General features: G+C 38.0%; 1 protein-coding gene across 1 annotated transcript; it reads right to left on the reverse strand.

Annotated features, from left to right (window-relative positions):
- Positions 1-47: 47 nt before the first annotated feature.
- LOC147871489 (uncharacterized) lies at positions 48-14,138 on the reverse strand. Its single transcript, XM_087361119.1, has 7 exons — positions 13,999-14,138; positions 10,721-10,992; positions 7,808-7,938; positions 7,247-7,386; positions 1,367-1,528; positions 357-514; positions 48-185 (listed from the first exon to the last, which is right to left on the reverse strand). The coding sequence occupies exons 1-5, from the start codon at positions 14,017-14,019 to the stop codon at positions 1,505-1,507; spliced, it is 588 nt and encodes a 195-aa protein (XP_087217245.1). The 5' UTR covers positions 14,020-14,138; the 3' UTR covers positions 48-185; positions 357-514; positions 1,367-1,504.
- Between the last annotated feature and the right edge of the window lie 1,948 nt (positions 14,139-16,086).

Consider the following 16,086-nt stretch of genomic DNA (forward strand, 5'->3'; position numbering starts at 1 on the left):
TGAAGTACAAACTGTCTCACCTAAGTCTATAAGGATGGCATGCTGATGGGAGGTGAGTTGTCGTAGCAGGTTCTCGTACGGGACGTGATAGTTAGGGAACTTGCTTGTATCTATTGGAGCAACTTTCAGACAGTACTGCTCTGCCAGGAAGTGCCAAACATCCCCACGCTTGCTGCGTGGAACTCCTGCAAAAACATCCAACAATCTTGTGAAATTAAACACTTTAGTAAGAAAGCTCCTAACAAATTTATTATGCAGAGGTGATACAAAGAGTGATTATGAATTATCTTTGCACTTCTAGACATTTTATTCTAAAAAAAATCTACGCTCAATAATAACATTTTCAGGATGTATACCTTAAGTATGAACTGTATGCAGAGAGATAACTGTATGTTGTGGTTTCATGAAATCCCATCAATGAAGGCAATGCAGAGATGGTTTTGAAGAGAGTCTGGGCTAACCTCACCTGCCAAACCATCCACTTATGCTTCATACAAGCCTGTTTCTAAAATAACTGTGAACAGAATGTGAAATGCATTCATATATTGCCCATGGTAACACATTTCATTTTCATTGCAGTGTGACAATTTCTGAACAGCTGTTTGCCCCTAGGTCCCTGCAATTTCTTTTTGTGTCGGAAGGGGGGTTGTTTGACAGACTGTCTACCCCTGCACCAATAATTCAAAACCAAAATGACATCAAAATTCACATCTGAGATGATGATGTATGTGCAAATGTGCAATCTTTGGAATGAGAATGACAATCATTTTGACACATGTAGAATCACCAGCTGGGCTCACATTGAAATTAGGTAACTGACTTCAAAACGAGTTTTTATTCATGCCCTACAAATTTCATTATTGTGCATAGCTTACCTTTTTAAAAACATTTTTCAAAGTGAAAAGAATATTTATAATCATCTTGTATTGTGAAATAAGGTGATTACGAATGGTATGTTACATGAACGAATTGGTCATGGCTTATTTTAAAACACCAATGTGATGTCTCCTTCAACAGTACAAGGAAAAAAACATTAAAAATAACAGGCTGGTATTGAAACCAGTAACTCCTCAAATACAAAGCAGCAGTATTAAGAAATACAACACAATATAATGTTAAGTCTACAGATGCTTAAGTATAAAATGATGAAATTTGGCTTTATTAGTGTACTTTACCAAATGCCACATATTTGTCAGTGAAGTTCCCTCTCTGTTCATAGTTATGTAAGGGGTAGGATAACAATCCTTCCCAACCCTCTTCAAATGAGTATAACCCCAGATTTAACTTTATTATTTCTGAGATTAAATTATTTTAATCCTGTCACTGAACTATTTCTCCATTATCTGCTATTATCTCATGTCTTCACCTTGCCTGATGGCTTGGAGCAGCATTTTGGAGTCACACTGAGTTGAGACGCGACTCTCCTTGCTCACCAAGAGATCCCACACCTCCATTACTTCTCGCACACATGAACCTATCTCATCATATTCCAACTTGATGCGCTTCACTGTCGCTTCCTCCTGTCGGGCTGCCAAAACAATGGGTTACTTTACAGTGTCTGATGATGTAACCAATCCTGTGGTTGTTAATTATTATTCGTAATTCAATAAAATACAAAATTAGTAAACTACAGCACAGCTCTGATTATCTGGGGCCCAATTTATCCAAGGTCTCAGACTGCGTAATTACATTTTCCTTATCTTCACTTTACTTCATGGGAAATGAAAATGACTTTGATTACGATGACCTTTTTACAAATTTGTGAGTATATAAAAAAAAGGCCAACAGAAATATCAAAACAAAATCTATGGACTTGCTTACAAAATGACTTCAAAAAAGAATGTTTAGTATGTTTTGCAATAGGAATATGTATGTTAATATGTACAAATTTGTGAAAGTTCCTATTTTGCTTACACGGATGATGATGATAATGCTAATTAAATATAATCTGCATTAACTGTGTTTTAGATTATCTGGGCCCTTGCCTCCCACAACTACCATGAACAATCAGTGCTCTACTCTAATTTCAATATCAACATAATAATTGCACATTTATTCCAACTTAAAAATATACTGTGCAAAGAAAAAATGTTATTTCCTGGCCTCGTACTGGAACATAACAGGATAAAATGGTGGAATTTTTGTTAGCAGTATTAAACCTCTAGGTTCTGCTACCTGAGAGTGAACGCATTAAATACGGACTTCATTGGATTCCGGACGTAGTGGGAGCACTTCCTAATCACTAGGTCCTATTATCAGAGTTTAAATTTGTTGTTAGAGGTGGATTGGATTGAGGACAGATTCTAAAATCATATTTTAGTGTTACCTTTCGATTCTAATACCAGAGAGTTTGGTGTTCAGAAGAAGAAATTAGATTAATCAATAGCTGTTTCTTTGTGTATGCTGGTATACCTTCATATTCACAAGGTGATTAGATCATTGCAAATAAGGTTATAAACTCTGATAAACAAAAACTATGTATTACTTTCCACTTTTCACAACTTTTACACTTAAACTACTAACATTACTTATCTTTCTTTATAAAAGCACGAGTGTGTGGAAGATACGAAAAAAAATTATGGAAACAAATGCCTGCAAACCAAAATTTCAGAATAACAAAAATAATGTTCATCTCCTGCAAAAGAATTGAAAAATATTTTATAATAATGAATAATGATATAATAAAATATCAGTGTAATGCAGCCAAACCCCATTGCTGTTTGAAAATGTGTTAAAATGTCCAAGTAGCAGCAACGACAAATGGCATTACAGGATTAGAAACACTGCTGTTTATTTTAAATAGCATGTAAAATATTCACCAGATGTCACAAGCATACAAATCTCTGTACATACCATAATCTGGACATCAATACAAGATTAAAATAGTCTGATGACAATTTTTACACATTGCAAAACAGATTTCCACATCTAATTTTGAAACACAAACCAATAGGAAGAAGAAATAAAGGACGCCCTTTAAAGAATTCCTGGACAATTGAGGCCAGAATGGGTCATTAGGCCCAAACTCCTTGATAGTTAGATGATGATGATGAAAATATATTTTTTTTTAATTTCCCTTGTAGCAAATGCACAATATGGTGCAAAATGATGATGCAAGTGATGATATTGTGCCAATTCTGGATTGTGCATGTGACAATATTTCAGAAGTAGAATCTGGTTATACTCAAAATGAAATTGGTGATAATCATGAATTTGATCACAAAAGTGACTCATCAGACAGAGAAAAAAAGTGATGAGCAAGCAGAATCAGTTGTCACGGCAAGATGTGATATGGAACAGCAAATGAAAATATCTGATTCATCTCCCCAAATGGCATGATGTTCAAAACATCACCAAAATATTTTGTGTATACGCATGTGTGCAAAGAAAGCATAATAACCTTTATCACAGGGGATTTAAACTCCCATCATGTGGGGCTGTAAGCTGGATTTTAACTTTAGCGTGAAATAGTTTACCACTATGCTACTGCAACACATGATCAGCTAGACCAAGCATAAAACTTGGTGCACAGATGATAAAAGATAATATACATAATCATGTAAATGCTAGATCACTCTTGTTTATGTTTGGATTGCAGAATGAATGATTGAGAATATAATTACAAACACACAATGTGCCACTTCCTCCATCCATCCAATGGCTCTAGAGCCCATATTGGGCCTTGGCCTCCTAGTGCCAATTATTTGGCAAAATGCATTGATGTCTGTAGAAACAATTAATCCGAAGTTATTAATATGTTTATATTGCCTTACACCATCATTAAATTTAATTATTATAAATATAATTTGTCAGTTCATAAAAAATTTGTTTTAACCAAGATTTTAAAAAAAATAAATAAAGCATCACAATAAATTTTTCAAGTAATGTTGATGATAATACAGCGTGTTTCAAAAGTAGCTTTACAACTTGAGGGTGAGATATTGGTGAACTGATAGGAGAAACATATAATTTCAGAACATAGAAATGTAGTCAAACACTTCAAGTTTTATGTCCATCAGATTTTTATGGTTCAATGTGACTTCCATTTGTTATGTAGTCAATTTCTTGCCACACGCGGTGTAGCATCTCTGGTGTCACTTCAGCAACTGCGGTGGTAATTCGAGTTCGGAGTTCGGCCACATCTGCAGGTAAGGGTGGCACGTACACTCGATCTTTAACAAATCCCCACAAAAAAAAATCTAAAGGTGTTAGATCCGGGGAACGAGGTGGCCATGCTATTGGTGCGGCCTGACCAATCCACTGACCTGGGAAACGGTTGTTGAGGTACTCGCGCACTTCTCCGAGGTAATGAGGGGGTGCACCATCTTGCTGGAAGTGAATGCGTCCTTCCTGGTCATCTTCGTCAAGTTGAGGAATGAGGAACTATTGGAGCATGTCCAGATACACAATGCCGGTAATAGTCTTCTCCATGAAAAAGAAGGGGCTGTACACTTTATCTTTGCTGAGGGCCCAAAACATTAACTTTTGGACTGTCATGAACATGTTCCAGGAAGGTACGTGGATTTTCACTACCCCAAATCCTGCAGTTGTGGGCGTTGACCTTACCAGTGACATGGAACGTGCTTTCGTCACTGAAAATTACCGAGTCCAGAAATCCTTCGTCGTCTTCAAACCCGCCGCAACATTTCCGTACTACAGTTTACGTGCGTGAAACTCGATGTGTTTGGCTAAATTTGTGCATTTAAAAATATTGCGCACGTCCTTTAAATAAATTTATATTCTCCTGCGAAGTTGTAAAGCTACTTTTGAAACACGGTGTATACTGCATGAAGCTCAATTACAAACAGGCAGAAGAACAAATTTGTGAATACAGTGAAACCTCGATGCATCGTTTTCGGCGGGGGTGGGAAATAAAAACGATAGATGCGGGAAAGCATTAAAAATTTTAAAAAAAAAACAATGTTTCTCTTTCAAAGTTACTTCTTTTTACCAAAAAAGTCTTTAATGGACAACTGGTTTGTCGAAACTTTACGTTTTAGACCAAACAGAGTACTTTCCACGTTCAAAATGTTTTCCTCGTCACGTTCGCTTATATTATGGGCATAAAAGAACGACTTCACTTTTGCCAATACAGCGTGTGCTTCGGCAAAACTCGGCACAGCTTCGGGCTCGCATTCGTCGTCTTCCTCACTGCTCCCACCCCCTTCGCGATCGTCACACAACTTATCAATCGTGTCGACTCCGCATGTAGCAAGCTCGCTGTCTACTGCCGCGTAGTCACCAAATTTAACCACGTCTTTCACGGCGCCAAATCTATTCCAGTCTTCGTGAAAGCCATCATGCTCATCCACACTGACGTTAGAGTCTGCTTCTGTGCGAAGTTCACACCCGTAGCCACCTTTGTGAAAACAATTCAGAACAGTTGGTTGGGAGACATGCCGCCAAGCTGCCACTGTGAAATGAATTGCTTGTAGCACGTCAATTTTCATGTTGACATCCTTCCCAGCATCCATTGCACATACAGCTGTTTGCACAAGGCGCTTTCTATACAACTGCTTGAAAGATTTTATGATGCCCAAATCAAGCGGTTGCAAGACGCTCGTGCAATTTGCTGGATACTGCACGACTTTCACATTTCGTAGAAATGTCGTGTCCTTCGGATGAGCGGCACAATTATCAACAAACAGCAAAATCTTTCTGCCTTGTGCGCCCATGGAGGCATCCAGAGAACTTAAAAACGCCGTAAAGATGTCTGTTGTCATCCAAGCCTTTTTGTTGGCGTGATATTTCACCGGAAGTTTTTTCATGTTTTTGAAACAACGCGGTTTTCGTGATTTTCCAACTACAATCGGAACCCGTTTGTCACTACCGTCACTGTTAACACACAGAAGAACAGTAATTCGGTGTTTTGCACGTATTCCCCCGTGGCAAGATTCACCTTTCAATGCCAGAGTCCTATCCGGGAGGGCGTTGTAGAAAAGTCCGGTCTCATCCGCATTATAAATGTCCCGCGGCTCATATCCCTCCAGCAGTGTTGGCAGTCTCTCGAGCCACAGCTCCGTTATTTCCACATCCACAGCAGCACTTTCGCCGGCTAACTTCTTGTAGACCATACCATGTCGTTCTTTAAACCTACTAATCCAGCCATTCGACGCTGCAAAATTTTCAATATTCAGTCTTGCGGCTATCGTCTTGGCTTTTTCCCGCAAGATGTTGCCATCAACAGGAATTCCTGAGGCCCGCGATTGCTGGTACCAAGTGAAGAGGACACTTTCTAGCTCACTGAAAGTTGATTTTCTTCCGGATTTCCTTTTTTTGCATGAATTACCGCACTTGTCAGTTTGTTTTCGGATTTCTTTCTTCTTTGCAACTATTGAATTTAAAGTAGATGGTGCTAATCCAAGGCGTTTAGCAATGTCGATTCTTTTTTCAAATGGATTCTTCTCCACTTCTTCTACGATTTTTAATCTTTCTTGAAGAGTTCTGACTTGCTTTAGTGGGCGAGACATGGTACAGGAATAATAACAAAATAATTAACAGGAGTAAGAGGAATAACAAAATATTTACGGGAACAACAACAAAAGTATAGACTGGAACTATAACAGGAAGAATGGAAGTACTGTTACTGCCGAACACGACGAAACGTAGCCGTAGAAGACACTGAACCACTGGAAACGAGATGAACCAGAAGAATGAAAAGTGCTGCCAGCCTTTCCTTTGTACTTGTAATAAAAGCATTTGTAAAGAAATTCACACTGCACATGCCATTTGGCATCGCTGGAACGAAATATGAGTGCACCCTAATTAAAATCGTAAAATTTCTGACAATGAGCACCGCCATTCACTCCAACTATCACCCCTGCACCGCTGACCCCTCATTCCAAAAGGATCTGTGCTGGTTGGGCGACATAACAGGTTACCGCTACTGTGTATTCCAAAAACATTGTGCGTCTTTCGGTATTAATTTATCTCAAAACCCAGCATTTTAATTTCTCAGAAACGATCATTGCGGGAAAATTGTTGGCCGGGACTAAGATTTTTGAACGATCGATGCGATAAAACGATAGTTCGAGGAACGATAGAAGCGGGAAAATGTAACATTATTTTATATGGGATGTATTCGGGACCGAACAAAACGGACGATGCATCCGGGAAACGATAGTTCCGGGAACGATAGATAGAGGTTTCACTGTATTGACAGCTGACCACATTTCCTGTTTCCTTTGTGACTGTTTATTATACAGTTCTGTTCTAAAACAAGCATTATAATATTTCTGACAGATACCTCGCAGCCTCGCATTCTCCTTCTCCATCCGTATAAGAGCAGCAGTTGCTGGTTGATAGCTTTTTTCCACAGAGCACGCAGTTCTTCTCTGTCTCGCTTCAGTGGGTGCTGCTTTATACTGATTAACCCCAGGCCCCTCTCTGCTTGAACACAACAAACGGATGAGAGAATCACAACAGATAATCACAGAGCCTCTTAGTCTAATACATTTCCTGGGCGTGATGCTGACAAGAGAGAGAGGAGCTATATGGCGTGCAGTGGGATGGCTTTACTTTACTGTATTATATTTATATTTATTCCATATAACCACTGCATCTTTAGTGAAGGAAATGTCTAATTTCAGGAGACTGAATCATTCTGAGCCTCATACAGTACTCCACTACTAGCAACAACTACTCAAGAAATAAGAGGACAAAATCACTTGTTGAAACTGATAACAAATCTGTCTGGTCCTGACAAAATCCAGCAGTTAATCTTCATTAAAAGTTATGAAGCAAATTATACTTTAAGCCATAAAAATTTGTCAGTGATGGTTCCAAACAAAAGTAAACTAAAGTTTACCAGACAGGTTCTTGTTAGGCGTCAGCATCCGATTGAAGATGGCTTGGCGCCATGATCCAGATTGCCTTGCCACATCCTGATTCAGCTCCTGTGTTGGTGATGTCTTTGAGGTGTGACCAACTTTCAGGAATCTGTTCACAAAATCAATGTTTTGTTTCAATGCTTGGTGTAAAAGTAATCTGGAGAAATTACAGTTTTCAGTTGAATACACTGTGAAAATTCTCTCCTATCTCCCATGTTTCAGCTTGTTAAATACTGCAAAATTTTTGAAGGTATAACAGAATTTAAAACCCTAAACATGTGTCTGTCTCTAAAATGTTAAACTACTGCCCTACATTTATGTGGGCGATTGCTCTACGAAATAACAGTTATGCAATTCCTGAATCAACAAATCAAACGACACTGACAAGCTTATTTTCAGACAGTGTACACCCACAATGTTATTACCTAGATATTTCACATTCTTTTAGATTCATTTATTATTTAATTTTTCAATACTATTAACAAAAATATTTCAACAGACGTGATCTATTTTGTTTTTGTATGATATTCTGGGGGTATAGCTGGACCACCTTGCTTCCAGGTGATGTAAATACGGAGGCCTGGTCTTCCAGGTTGGGGGGGTTGGGCATGGGGCTAACACCCCCACCCTGGTTTGTAGCGTCCATGATGAAGATGATACTCCACATTTTGCTGTATTTATAAGATCTTCAGGTGACCTACAGTTATGTATTTTACTTAAGTAATGGTACAGAGTTAGTAAACATACAACTGTAACTTCTTCATCTGTTATTACTTCTCATTATGTACACATTAATTACAAAATATGTTACAATTTCCTTCTTTAAAAGTGTCATAAAAATATAGAATATACGAATTCTTAAAACTTTATACTAGCCAGACTGTTTTTCATGGCTTTATACTCATAATTTTTATTCACATATTATAGTTTAGTTCTGTTTTCATCATTAAGTACTGTTCCATCCCCAACCTGAAACTCTTTATTACAGTTTTTGCTTAAGATAGTTTGGTCCTGAAGAACATTTGAGGTTAAATTTATGTCTCTCGAAGCATCTGATATACTGATGTTTGAGTGAACTCCAGCATTGAATGATTGGGGTTAGTGCACGTTTGTTTCTATGTCGATTTAGTTGACAGTTTCTGGATTCTTAGAATATAAAAATCACGTAAGTTACTACTATCAATGTGCTGTCTGTTCAGTATGCTTGAGATTTTCCCACAGTTAATTCTGCAAAAATTTTGGAATATTTCAAACAGTCCTCTGAAAGAAGCTGTTCTTCTCTTATTCTACCACAGAATGCCAAAACTAGATAAAAATATCTAAATATGCTTAAAAAAACATGAAGTTTCTGGTGATAGATAATCAAAGGAACAAATTTTAATTTCCAGCTTTGCTTAAAATATCCACTAACTTATGAAACTGTTGTATTTTTTACTGAGAAAGAATCTAACCCCTTTCAGAATTTGCAAATGTTTTATCATAACGCAAACCTATAGACCATGCAACAGTTAATTTCTCTTTCCAGACATGTGTTACAACCCCTTGCAATCTTATTCTCATACATACATACATACACTTCAATCAGATCACCCCTCACCCCGTCAAAATGTAACTCTGTTTTAGTCAGTTCCTGCAGCATTCTCGTCCTCACAGGACAAGAGCAATGTATTCTCATAATATGCAAATTGTCTCATAAATCAGAGGAAGACATTATACTACACCAGGGGTCGTCAACCTGGTCCGTACCGCCCACTAGCGGGCGATTCAAGCTTTCATGGTGGGCGGTGTGGGTTTTTGTCCGTTGTTACAAATTTGGTTCTTCCTTCATATAACGAATACACTGCTAACAACTTCGCGAGTTTGACTTTTTAAAATATGCTTTTGCAATTTACTTTTGAATTCCATCTCTAAAATTTTGAATATAGATAATAATTCACCGGGCACTTCTCGAAGTAAACTCGTGGATGAAGGAGCAACAAATGAGCTCCGTATCAAAGGCATGAGTTTAGTGCGCATAACGGCCATCATTCAGTCTTCGAGCTGTACCTCTTTCATGGTGGTGGGCAGTATGTGCGGCACCGGTGGGCAGTAAGGAAATTTTACCATCAACAAAGATACAAAAGTGGGCTGTAGGTATAAAAAGGTTGACGACCCCTGTACTACACAAATCATGTCCATCACTGCATTTGTAATTGTCATATCACACAAATATCCATTTCAGTCACACACTTTGTAGATCTGTATCCCAAATTGTTTACTGATCCTTTCATATTTATTATCTGAAAATGAGACTTTAATATTTAGCATGAGAATCACCGACATAATTACTCTCATTTTCCAAACTGTGTTACAGTTTTCATCTTGTGTATTATAAGGTTAATATTTGTCACTGAAATGGAGAGATCTCAGAATACAAAAATCTGTCTTGTATATGAGGGTTCAGAAAGATGTTATAGTACGGACTGTATCTTTGCTGATGCTCCATCTGTACAAATATTACATATAAATAACTGTATTTCCTGCATAGTGACATCAGTAAACATTTAAGATTAGGGAGGAAGTGGCGATGAAACAATCCTTCAAAGAAAAGGTTTTATCCAATTTTCACAGAAGAGGCTCTTGCAAACAGGTCATGAGAGTACAATCATTACATTTGTAACAAAGTAAATGTCCATCTCTAATTCTAGAAGAATACTAACATGACGGTATACACATTAATGATAACGTGGAAGAAATTTTATTAACAAAATGTAGATTTATGTAGTTTAAATTCATCAGGCATTAGGTTTGACTGTTTATAAGCTAAGAGTTCCATATAAACATAACACTTGAGAACAGACTTAAAAAAGAAATTCTATCAACCAACTGACAACACCACAAAAGGAACTCACATATTCATCATGGGACTGGTCTTCTGCTGTCCATTGGGAGGAGTGACGGAATTCAACTGTTGCTGGGAGTTGCTGGCAGAAAGGCTGCCATTTGACTGCTTTTTTTGTAGTTCCCGTTTCATTGTCTCGCCTTCTGCAGCGCCCACTGTAGAAGAACGTGGTCGCAGACCACTGGTACCACTGTCTGTTATGTTGTTCTCAGGTACTTCCAGTGTTGGAGCTGGTGATGAACGGGTAGTTGGGCTAGCGTGCCCTGAAGAGGATGGGGGATCCTGGGAAAACAATATGTTTTCTGTATATGAGTAAAATGCACTATCTTTCAGACAAGATATCTGAACCTTGGGAAGATTATGTAAGAGTGTTCTAAAGAAATGCATAATAAAGAGCTTCAAAACTTAGTACTGTTTGGGTGATTAAATCAAGGAGGATAAAATGGGTCAGACACGTAATGTGCACAAAGGATATGAGAAATTCACATTAGAATTGTGCTCAGAAAACATGAAGGGCATGTAATGGATTCAATGACTCAGGTTAGGCTCCAGTGGTTGGATTTATGAACGTAACAGAGATCCTTTGCACTACGTAAAAGCAGGAAATGTACTGGATAGCTGATTATAAACTTTTGAAAATAATCCTTGCAGGGTGGAGTTTGTTCATGATCTTATCTTGGGAATGTTGTTTCACATATATATGTACATAGAAATGGAAGTAGCTTCTTCACAGCTACACTTGGAATTTGTGGACAATCTTCCTTCAAACTGACACAAAAGTTACCAAGAGGAATGTTTATTAATGTATCTTTCAAAACCACGGCCTGCTGAAGTGTCATATTTCTTATATCTGTTTCTAATAACAAACCTTTCTCTGTGACAGAGAACGTACAAAGGTTTCATAACCACTGAAAACGTTCACTGCAACTTGTAGGTCTCATACACGTTCAATTGTATCTGAAAAAAAATCATCACTTATCCAGCTCTCAAGTTCATTGGAAAAGTCATCCAATGGTTGAAAACAGCCAGAAACATTTTTTTTCAACCAGTACACGTCCTCCAAAATTCTATTTTATTTATATATAAATTTGTTCACATGCCAAGATAACTGTGATAGTCACACCTTAAAATTTTGTTCACGTATCTTCGTAAGAACGTCCGCTAGGTACGCTACCCTCTGGAGTCACACAGCATCACACAGACTGTTTGTTGTTGGTCATCCAAATAATGTTACACATATACTGACACTCAGATTTCATGTCACTATGAATGACAGTCATCACCACTCTTCTGCCAGTCCTAACTTTATAAAAACTAGTAAAATGTATTGGGAGATGTGAAGTTCATCTCTAATTTGCACCGTTTTCAATAAAGTACTGCTGCACACATCCTAAATATGCATGCTGAGGGCATTAAAAATGCACACAACAATGACTGATAACCTTGTTTCCCTAAATTGTTACAGTGTGACTTAAAAGTGTAATGACGCAGTGTATCAAGTTAACTATATTGCCATAACAGCAAAGGTATTTGACAACTGAGTCAGTCCACCATTTGACAAAATTCTCTCTTAGAACCCTTGAGATTACTCGATATATTGCCAGTGTTCTGTAAAGTACAGTCTGAGTAACACTAGACTAACCCATTAAAGGCTGCAATACAGAATTACAATTCAGTGATTTGCTAATTCCGTGGTGCAGGAGTTGACAGTTATTCAGCCAATCCCACGTGCGCAGAACTTGTAGGTTCATCAAAAAAAACCACCACTGGACACAATCCATAATTAGTTCAGTACAATTTATATGCTCACATGCTAGTTTCTTAAGATCCATTTCGAAAATACTATTCATGTCTGATTCTACCATGAAGTGTTTGAAACGAAGTCATCTGTTTTACTGTTTAAATCATGATGACCATATTATAATCCTTCATTAATCATACTACTACATTAAATGTACATCTTATGGAGTTCAATGTAATTCTCTTCAATTCTGCATTAATTTCTCTTAGTCACAAATATTCTCTTCAATTCTTTGCTGCTGAACACCCTTAAAGATTTTTTATTCTTTCAAAATGAAAAACCACTTTTCCTGTTCACATAATTATTTTATTTTATTTATTAAGTGTTCTGTGTGACGACAGGTCCATATGAACAGGATCCTTCCCTCCTTTTCTCGGACTGGGACCTGTTCATATACGTTCTTGGCAGATGATCCACAAGTGGTTTGCCATTGCCTGCTTCTGTGTGTGAATGGAGTAATTGTTGGGATGCCACGGAGGAAAACTCCGTGTTGGCTATACCACGGCCTTGCCCAACACAAGTTATAAATTCGAGCACCGCCGGGAATCGAACCCGAGACCCCAGGATTACAAGGCCAGCGTTCTAACCGCTAGACCACCGTGGCTGTTCACATAATAACAACAACAAATAAAGTCAATATACAATGTACACCAACTACTCAATTTATAGAAGAGAAATATTCATTGGAAGTCCCTTTAAAGTGAACACAAAAATAAACTTATTAGTATTAACTTACATTCAAAGAAAGTTATATATATCTCTCTCTGTCTCATGTGCGCACTCACACACGAGAGTCAAGGAAGATAAGTATACAGTTCACAAATGTTTATAATAACGAACAGCAATTAATTATAAATTAATGGAGATGCAAATAATAAGATCATGTGAGATGAGACTCTCAAAAATGACTAAGCACAAAGGAGGAACTTGGCTACATGCAAGGTGGGAGTAATGGTGATCAGGGGTGGAAATTATGTTGTATGTTACTTCTTGTCATGTGCTTCTGTGTAATAAAAAATCATTACACAAACTGAAAAAGTGATACTGATTTTTAATTGCGTAAAAATAGAATTTCATTCATTAACATTTGTAAAATGGGACGTTAAGTTTGTTCTCAACACAGAGTGCAGCTCTCATTTCTCACTGTAGTTTTTTATTGCAACAGCATCTCACCTTGGATGTCTTGGGTTATGTCAGGGCAGTCCGTGTGGAATTTGTGATGCACAAAGTGGCACTGAGACAAGTTTCCGTCTAAGTCCTTCACTTTAATCAAGTTCCATATTCACTCCTTGTATCATCTGGGGGATGGAGAATGGGCCCATTAGCAGCCACAGTTCCACAGAGACAAAGTCTCACCCCATCATAAGAAGAGACTACGATAGTGGCAGCATGACGAAACATGAGCAAAATTATTTTGAAGTACTTGAAAGAAGCAATACGGCAGAATTTTAAGTTTCAGGTACTGATCCAGTAACATGCTATTTTACCTTACACAGTGCAGCATTCATTGGCAGACTCAATTCCTTCACAACTGGTCCAAAATCATCTCGTGAGCCCTTGCGCTTCAGCAGCTGAAGGAACGTTTGGCCTTCATGAAGATGGTACTCCCTCCCAGGTACTGATTAAGGAACTCGCTGAGTGTGGCAAGCTTGCTTTCCTTCATAGTGTGCTCTTAGCAGCATCATGAGAAACTCATTCTGCTCACGGAGACTTGAGGTCTCTACTCCTCGGAATTTAGTTAATATCACAGACTGCTCTTCTTCTGGTAACAAATCCAGGCGACGGAAGATGGCGGCTTGTGTGCGCTTGTCATTCAAACCTGAAAGAGAATCAACAAATTGTTTCTCAGAAGTTGTGCGCTCACTAAAATAAAGTGTGCATGTGTTAGATACAAGCGTAATATGGCGAAGACAAAGTAAATCAACTGTAAAGAATTTTTATGACTACTTTAGGTCTGATGATCTAGGAAGAATTCAAAATATCTTTGATCCAGCAAAGAAAACTGCAGATACTTCAGGAGTATTGCTTACATCAGTTCATGATACAGGCTGTCCCAAAAAGATATATACAGACAATCAATGAATTTTCATTGCTTGAAACTCAATCAACCCTCCACCATTTGTGTATATGAATCATGGTATCATCTGTTAAGTGTAGACCACACTAGACTCCCCTCATAAACATAACACACAAAGATCAATAACAAGGCTAATAATCCATATTATAATGTGCATACATATTTTTGGGATACTCTGTATTTTACAGGACACTAAATAAGATGTAGAGAGGACAATTCTCTTTTCTACTCCAAGATAATATTAAAGGCAGTACTATTGATGTCAATGAGCCGGGATAGCTCAGTCAGTATAGTGACTAGCTACGACCGGGGTTCGATCTCCGACGGGGGCAGTGGATTTTTCCTCTAGCCTCTGGGGCCCACCCAGCCTCCTCTACAATGGGTACCGGGGTCCTTTCCCGGGGGTAAAGCCGGCCGGGGCGTGATGCTGACCACTCACCCCCATCTAGTGCCGAGGTCAAGGAAGAGAGGAGCTATACCTCCACTCACCCCAAACGCCTACATGGCGTATAGTGGGACAAACTTTACCTTTACGTTTTACTATTGATGTCAATTGGTGCACCTTAAGATACACAAAGCTAATCAAGAAAGAGAAAATGTATGCTGTCTTATCACATTCACTATTGGGAATTTAAATGCAGGCTTATATTAAATGCCTGGGCTCATGGAAGAAGTTCTGCACTGTCTGAAGACAAAAAAAATATATTTTGCAAATTAAAAAGGAGACAAATGTTATATAATATCATTAGTAGACTTAGAGAGTGTGATACCACGTGTAGCAACAGATTTTAGTGTCACTGATTAAGTCACCACACAACAGCATGACTTGAATTAAAATTATTTAAAATCCAGCAACAAAAACCTCACTGACAGTGAGAAATATGTTATTCTGGAAATTTTTAAATTTATAAATAAAGTTGTTTGTACTATTGTTACAGTTTCTAATTTTTATTGCTACTTATAATGTACTATGTGTACAAAATAATAATATATGTTATTAAAAAATGTTACTGGGGGGGGGCACATGGTGTGATCACATGACAAGCTTTTATTGTACATTTTTAGAATTTATGGCACTCAGTCTCAAAGAGGTTTCGTGTCCTTGCCTAAATTAAAATAGAAAAAGATAGAACTGTACTAGTAACTGGTCCTTCTAGGAAACAACTGCTATGTCTGCAAGTCTGGAACCACTGAAGAGACAGGAATATAAGAAATATGTCTGGAGCGACATTCAATGTAATGATGTTCATACCTAGTTTGAAAACAATCTGTTCAGTACAAACATTGCTGACAGTACGTCATTGATCGATAAAGGAACAGACACTGGACTCATAAAAATAACCCTCACATGAGGCAGTCGACATTTTTGTTTCAAGTAAAAGATTTTACGATATATATTACGAACATTATCTCATTACACACTCACCTTCTGCTTCGGCACAGAGCTTGTGGTACCACACCTTTGGACAGTGTTCACAGGATAGCACTGGCAGCTTCT

Source organism: Zootermopsis nevadensis, unplaced genomic scaffold (genome assembly GCF_977971745.1).
Source record: "Zootermopsis nevadensis isolate Lab colony 2312 unplaced genomic scaffold, Znev_1.0 Znev_ptg000052l, whole genome shotgun sequence".
Taxonomy (NCBI): Eukaryota; Metazoa; Arthropoda; class Insecta; order Blattodea; family Termopsidae; genus Zootermopsis; species Zootermopsis nevadensis.

What these genes read in the sequence shown, in the direction of transcription:
- LOC147871489 (XM_087361119.1), bottom strand. Translation starts at nt 14,019, where the DNA reads ATGAATGCTGCACTGTGTAAG. An exon ending in ACCAGTCCCATGATGAATAT is followed by an intron (nt 7,939 to 10,720) that starts GTGAGTTCCTTT and finishes TTTTGTGAACAG; the next exon opens with ATTCCTGAAAGTTGGTCACA. An exon ending in GGAGAATGCGAGGCTGCGAG is followed by an intron (nt 1,529 to 7,246) that starts GTATCTGTCAGA and finishes TTGTTTTGGCAG; the next exon opens with CCCGACAGGAGGAAGCGACA.